The 7336-nt window shown below is 35.8% G+C and overlaps 1 protein-coding gene across 4 annotated transcripts; it reads left to right on the top strand.

Moving 5' to 3' along the window:
• Positions 1–236: 236 nt before the first annotated feature.
• Positions 237–7101, top strand: LOC142617973 (putative disease resistance RPP13-like protein 1). 4 transcript variants are annotated; one of them, XM_075790953.1, is made up of 7 exons: positions 237–4063; positions 5071–5292; positions 5394–5794; positions 5884–6199; positions 6340–6453; positions 6601–6715; positions 6832–7101. In XM_075790953.1, exon 1 carries the CDS (start codon positions 327–329, stop codon positions 4032–4034), a length of 3708 nt encoding a protein of 1235 aa, XP_075647068.1. In that variant the 5' UTR covers positions 237–326; the 3' UTR covers positions 4035–4063; positions 5071–5292; positions 5394–5794; positions 5884–6199; positions 6340–6453; positions 6601–6715; positions 6832–7101. The 4 variants fall into 4 exon arrangements, with proteins under 4 accessions (XP_075647068.1, XP_075647066.1, XP_075647067.1 ...); XM_075790951.1 differs by having other exon boundaries at positions 5412–5794; XM_075790952.1 differs by having other exon boundaries at positions 5412–5794; positions 6604–6715.
• Positions 7102–7336: the final 235 nt, after the last annotated feature.

Genomic DNA, 7336 nt, shown 5'->3' on the forward strand with positions numbered 1-7336 from the left:
AAGAAAAAACAAATAAAAATTTTTTTTTTCTTAAAATAAGACAAATATTAAACTTTAAAAAAGTGTGCGCTACTATGTTACACAAATTATTTTATAATTTTTCTTTTTTTACAAACGATTAATATGGAGGATGGTTACCGTAAGTAAAATTGTTAAATTAATGGCCGAGAATCAACAATTTATAATGATGTTGTAAAAGAGTCTCTGCACTCAGCATTATTCATTATATATCTATAACTTGCAAACCATTCTCCTCTGGTTTTCTGCCTAAATTGCAATTGCTTCCCTTTGGCCTTTTTATTTCCTTCTTCTAGCAACAAGAGACCATGGCTGTCTTCCTGGGACAGGCACTTGCCACTTCAATCATTCAGGTGACACTTGATAGACTGGCTTCTCCTGAAGTCATAGGCTACTTCAAGGGAAGGAAACATAGTGATGAATTGCTACAAAAGTTGAAGGTTATGCTGTTATCTGCTAAATCAGTACTCATTGATGCAGAGGAGAAGCAATTTACAAACCCAGCTGTGAAAAATTGGTTGGATGAGCTTAAAGATGCTGTTTATGTTGCAGATGACCTTCTGGATGAGATTGCCACTGAAGCCTTATCCAAGTCAGAAGCTAAATTTCAAACTCGCACCAGTAAGGTATTGCGCTTTGTCTCTACTTCTGTTAATTCATTTGATAAAAAGATACGGTCAAAACTAGAAAAAGTTCTAGATATGTTACAAAAAGTCATAGAACAAAAGAATGTCCATAATCTGAAAGAGGTTGCCAGTGGAGTACCACTACCACCACGACAATTAACAACTTCTTGTCCTGAAGAATATGGTGTGTATGGTAGAGATAATGATAAGGAGGAGATATTTAAGAAGTTGCAATTAGATAATGCAAATGGTGATGAGATATGTGTTGTTCCTATAGTGGGCATGGGTGGGGTTGGTAAAACAACCCTTGCTCGGCTTGTATATAATGACAACCGAGTAAAGGAGAATTTTGATCTCAAAGCATGGGTTTGTGTTTCAGACACATTTGATGGTTTTAGAATAGCAAAAACTATTCTTGAAGAGATCACTTTGTCTAAATGTGACATTAGCTTGAATTTGTTACAAATTAGAATAAGAGAGAGCTTAAAGGGAAAGAAGTTTCTCCTTGTTTTAGATGATGTTTGGAATGAGAGTTATATTGTTTGGGATGAGTTCCTTACGTTGTTTAGATGTGAGGCAAAAGAGATCAAAATCATTATTACAACACGTAGTAAAAATGTTGCGTCAATTGTGCACCCAATTTCAATTCATCATCTAATGCAATTGTCTGAAGAAGAATGTTGGTTGCTATTTGCAAAGCATGCATTTAAAAATGGAGAATCGAGTAAAAATTTAGATATAGAACTAATTGGTAGAAAAATTGTTTGTAAGTGTAAAGGTTTGCCTTTAGCTGCAAAAGCACTTGGGGGTATGTTGCAGTCTAAACAAGACCTAAGAGAGTGGAATCGTATTTTGGAGAGTGATATATGGGATCTACCAGGAGGTGAAAGTTCTATCCTTCCAGCTCTAAGATTGAGCTACAACTACCTCCCATCACATTTGAAACAATGCTTTACTTATTGCTCAATTTTTCCGAAGGATTATGAATTTTCAAAGAAGGAGTTAGTCTTGTTGTGGATGGCAGAAGATTTATTGTTGAAACCCAAGGGAAATGAAAGCATGGAAGAAATAGGTGAACAATACTTTGATGAGCTACTATCGAGGTCATTTTTTCAACGATCAAATAATGATGAACTATGTTTCATAATGCATGATCTTTTTAATGACTTGGCAAATTTTATATCTGGAGAATTTTGTTTTAGGTTGGATATTGATAATTCATGTGAAATTACAACAAAAATGCGTCATTTGTCATATTTTCGAACTAAATTTGATGTCCCTAAGAAATTTGAGGTGTTTTATGAAGCCAAGAATTTGCGAACCTTTTTGGGACTAAAATTGCCATCTACGTCAAATTTTTGGTGTAATAATATATCAACAATGGAGGTAAACAATGTGTTGTGCAAATTTAAGTGTTTACGAGCATTATCGTTGTCTCTCTATGGATTGTTAGCTGTGTTACCTGATTCTGTTGGAAATTTGAAACATCTTCGATACTTGAATCTTAATGGCACCAATATCGAAGGCTTGCCTGATTCTGTGTGTGGTCTGTATAATTTGCAAACCTTGTTATTGAGGAATTGTGATTACCTCAAAGAGTTGCCAACCAACTTGGGAAGACTGGTAAACTTACGTCACCTAGATATAAGAGGGACCCCTTTGAAAGGGATGCCAATGCACATGGGTAAATTAAGAAGCCTCCAAAATTTAAGTGCTTTTTATGTGGGAAAAGGAGAACATAGTGGGAGTAACATTAAAGAGTTGGGAGAGCTTCCGCATCTTTCTGGATCATTGTGTATATCAAACTTAGAAAATGTTTATCAAACAAGAGATGCAAAGGAGGTTAATTTGAAGGATAAGAAGGGCTTGTCAGAGTTGGAGTTGGAATGGGGAAGAGATCATGAGAACTATGATTCAGAACATGAAAGAGATGTGCTTGAGCAGTTGTGTCCTCATACGAACTTGAAATCACTCTCCATCATATCTTATTGTGGTGCAGAATATCCAAGTTGGTTAGGAGCATGTTCATTCTCTAATATGGTGTCCCTAAAGCTTGACGATTGTAAATACTGTTCCTCCTTGCCTCCACTTGGGCTGCTACCTGCCCTTAAGGAACTCTCAATTGAAGGTTTGCATGGAGTATCATGTGTGGATAATAAGTTCTACGGGGATGGCTCTTGTGCAACTAATAAGCCATTCAAATCCTTAGAAAAATTAACATTTGAAAGGATGCTAGAGTGGAAGGAATGGTTTGTATTTGAAGGTGAAGATGAAGGCGGAGTTTTCCCAACCCTCCGAGAGCTTCGCATTATCAATTGTCCCAAGCTTACAGGAAATCTGCCTAGTTTACTTCCTTCTTTAAGCGTAATTGGAATTGAAGATTGCCCCCAACTTGTTGCTTCACTTCCTAGTCCTTCGGCTCTCCATGAATTGGCCTTGACGAATTGTGATAAGGTGGCGTTGAAGGAATTATCACCTAAGCTACAAAGTCTTGGAATTGGAGGATGCCACGTGACTCTCCTTGAGGGTGGTCTACCCACTACTTTAAAAACACTTCAAATCAATGGAGTACTTCAGTTGCCAGGGAGTCGTTACTTTCCATCAATTGAGAGCTTGAAGGTAAATAAAGGTCCTGGTTCACTTTGGTCTTTACCATTAGAGTTTTTCCCAAAACTCAAATCTATCGATATTTCGAAATCTGATAATCTTGAATCTCTTTCGGCATCAGATAAATCTCTCTTGGATCTAACTTCTCTCACTAAATTGACCATCATGTTGTGCCCTAATTTTGTATCCTTTCCCAGCGGGGGATTGTGCGCCCCAAATTTGACACAGATTTTTATTGTTGACTGTAAAAAGTTAAAGTCACTTGCTGAAGGTATGCACACCCTCCTCCCATCTCTTCTATATTTGAAGTTGTGGTTCTGTCCAGAACTGGAATCATTTCCTGAAGGGGGTTTGCCCTCCAATTTACAAATACTTGAAATCGATTGGTGCGACAAACTCTTTCTCAGACGCATGGAGTGGGGTTTACAGAGTCTTCACTCTCTCAGAGAAATTGAAATTTGGTATTACGGCACAGAAGTGGGTTCCTTTCCGGAGGAGGCGTTGTTGCCCCCTTCTCTTGTCCGCCTCAACATTGCATTTCCACAGCTGACATCACTCAATGGTAGGGGGTTTCAACACCTTACCTTACTTAAAGAGTTGGAGATTCGGTTCTGCGGTAACCTCCAATGCTTACCAGAAGAGGGCTTTCCCGCCTCCCTTTCTATTCTACATATTTCTCACTGCCCTTTGCTAGAAAAGCGGTATCGGAGAAAGAATGGAAAAGAATGGCGCAAAATTTCTCATATCCCCATCATAAGGATTGACCATGAAGTCATCACATAAGCTATGAGTCCAGAAGTACTACTGCCCAGGTATTTGTTTCCGCACTAATTTGTACTTTCCTCTGTTTAATTCTGAATTTTGTTTATTCCCACGAACCATCGCAGCCAGTGTTGCACTTTTCTTTGTTATTTTCGTATTCCAAAAAAAATCATTTTTTAAATGGGAATGACTAGCTAGCTTCTGTCAAAATCAAACTTGTTTTTGATTTGGGCAACATAACTTTAAACCTCATACTCATACAACATACTTCTTAAATTTATTCGTATTACGCATTATTCCAAAGAGTATTTGTCTATTCATCAAGCAGCTTGATATATTCTATAAAAAATTGCTTCATCAATATTTTCAAATCTTTTACACAAAATCATTTGGTTTCATATTAATTTTTTTTTTTGAGAAGCTTGAAAACTATGATAATATAATGGATAATTAATTGGACTGCATTTGGGCAAATTTCAATTTTCTTTCTCAAAAAATAATATAAATGGCCTGCAAACAAACAACTAACCCAAACTAGCATTTGGGCAAAATTCAATTTAAAAAAAAAATTATTTGATTGAAGTTTTAGGTAATGTAAAAAGTCAAAGAAAAAAGGGTTTTATAAAGAGATTCTTATAAAAATTTACAATATCTTATTACTAATATAAACAAAAAAGCTGAGTATTTTTCCCATTATTGTTTGAAGTGGAGTATCATTCTCCCAAACCTCAAAGGAGGGGAGTGTAACTACCCTAATTTATTTTTAATATATATATATATATATTTTATAAAATGTTTATAAGGGTATCACATGGCCTAATCATCATAATTCCATAGTCTTCTTCTTATTTTTTGAATTATAGATAAACTTCAAAATATTTAGAATGAGGTTCAGAATTCTTTTAATTTGTTTAATAAATATCGAAGTAAACCTTTGTAGTAATATATATATTTTTGGTACACTTATGAAAGAGATGCTGTTAAATGTTTTGGGCCTTGCTACAATTAAATTCTTATGAACTAAGAGATTCTCATTCAGTTGCCTTTTCTATTGCAGTGTCAATTTCAGTTGTCAATAACAAGTGACACACCTACCGTCAATTTCATGCCACTGCTAGCTGCTGATCCTTTTGCAATGTGTATGAACTCCTATATGATTTCAAGTCAGTGTAAAGTCCTTTACTCTCATTCTTGCTGGAGCTGCTTTCGCCTCGTTATACATTCATTGCATTTCTAGTTTGAACTTTTGAAGTACAAGACAGGATTCATTTAACCTAAGGTAGTACAGTTTCTCCATCATATTTATTTGTCAATGAACAAATTCGGATTGTAAGCTTAGAGTATGTTACGTTACATTATGATTTGACTTGGGCAATATAGTATGCTATTTAATCTCAGGTAAGACACTGGGGCAGTTCAAAGCTAGTGCTGCTTCAATACCTGCTAATAGCAGTTGAAACTCACTGCTCATGTCTGGACAGGGACTTGCTTAGACTCTCTCATTTTTAGTTTTGGGAAGTTTTGGTGAATGGGAAGATGTGAAGTCCTCTCCAAAGGACAGGTTGCTGCTTTTGGTTCTTTGTTCTCTTTCAAAATTAAGACAGCTCAAAAGGCTCAGCACATTACCACTCTTGTACAGACAATGGTGTCAGAGGCAGAGGGAGAGAACTGATCTAAGTCTGGGAAGGTGCTTTTACATGACAAATCAAGTCCGATCAGCACACTCATCTCATTACCAGCAATTATTAATATGCTTTTTAAAGATGCTCTGTGGTTCTTAGGTTTGTTTAATTGATTTGTGTTTGTTGGTAATAAACTTTGGACCTGTAATCATAAATGATTTTTTAAATCTTTATCAATTCTTCTGCAGGTTTTCAGACACAAAATGTGCGAATGTTGAGGCCTCAAACAAGAGTATACAAAACCAAGTAAACCTCGTGCAATCCAAAACTTCCAGATAGCGAAATTACATCCGATGAGCTGCAATGATCTGTCCTGCTAGCATGTTCTGTTTACTTCATGTTTGGACTGTATATACAGAGGTGTAATGTAGTGAAATGAAGAATGATGCCTCACAGCTCCAATTTCATCTCCTCGATTTGACTGAAAACAAATCTTGTATGAATTTATAGATATCAATTGTGACCACAAATTCATGATGCCTTAAGAACTTCCTCATTTTTCATGTGAGATTACTCAAATGTCTTCTGAAATATTCCGAAATTCGCACTTTTGTTTGAGTACTTTTCCAATGGTACTAAATATTCTGCTTACTTGTAGTAATTTTGTTCCTTGTCTAAGGATTGTGTGCTGTTTTCATTACCAGATAATTTGAACCTGAAATCCTTCATAATTTCACTGAAGTAGCTCTTTTTCTATCTTCTATGAACTCTCTGAGAATGTAGCTGGAATCTGCTGAGAAGACATGGAAGAGTTATTGGTAAGTGTAAAAGCTGTGAGTAGATTGATTTCACTATCACGTTTGTTTGTTTGTGTGTTTTAGGGCCAATTATATATTTTTTTGAATTAATTTGTTGTCTTTGTACTTGTATGTCCTTCAACCTTCATAAATGAAATGATGCCAAAGAAGTAAAAATATTGGTGCAAGATTGCTCACATCCTTGCATACATATGGTATGGATGATGAAGTAATTACATGAGCTAAAATCACAATGTGACCCACGCCCCTGTTTTATAGTCAGGTAATGTGTTGTAGTGCTGTGCTCGTACTCTACCCATTTTAGTTCGGTTACATTTATATTTATTTGTATGTTTATTTTTTGATAAATATATCTGAAAATTTTTTCACTTAATAAAGGATTGGCTGAGGAATGGTGGCACAATCACTTTCTGCCTTGAGCTCGAGTACATGTTAACTGAAGTGATAGGCTGCCTCACTGAGGATTGATGAGTAGTCTCCTTTGATGAAGGAACAGTGCTGTGATGAGAAGAGGGGAAAAGAATGGCCCAAGAATGCTCACTTCCCCATCATTTTAATCAATGGTGATCATATGAAACTGAAACTGTAGACAAAGTCCTCATCGCTTGTTTTCTTCATTCACATGCAGCAACATAATATTACAGCTTGGTACGTACTTCTTGTTGTACATAAACCAGCAAATTGTCATATTGATTTGGTACCACAACTCAAAAGTGCTTCAAGAAGCAATAAAAACATGTTTTTTGAGAGAGAATTTCTCTCTCCCAATAATCTGTTCATTTATGAAATAACAAGAAAATTATTGTGTATTAGGAAAAAAAAAATCTATTTCCTTGGTTTTAATTATTTAATTATGCATTTATCCCTTTCAATTTTAGTGAGG

Source organism: Castanea sativa, chromosome 11 (assembly GCF_040712315.1).
Source record: "Castanea sativa cultivar Marrone di Chiusa Pesio chromosome 11, ASM4071231v1".
Classification (NCBI taxonomy): Eukaryota; Viridiplantae; Streptophyta; class Magnoliopsida; order Fagales; family Fagaceae; genus Castanea; species Castanea sativa.

Coding starts and splice junctions, on each gene's coding strand:
- LOC142617973 (XM_075790953.1), top strand. CDS start 327: ATGGCTGTCTTCCTGGGACAGGCACTTGCCACTTCAATCATTCAGGTG.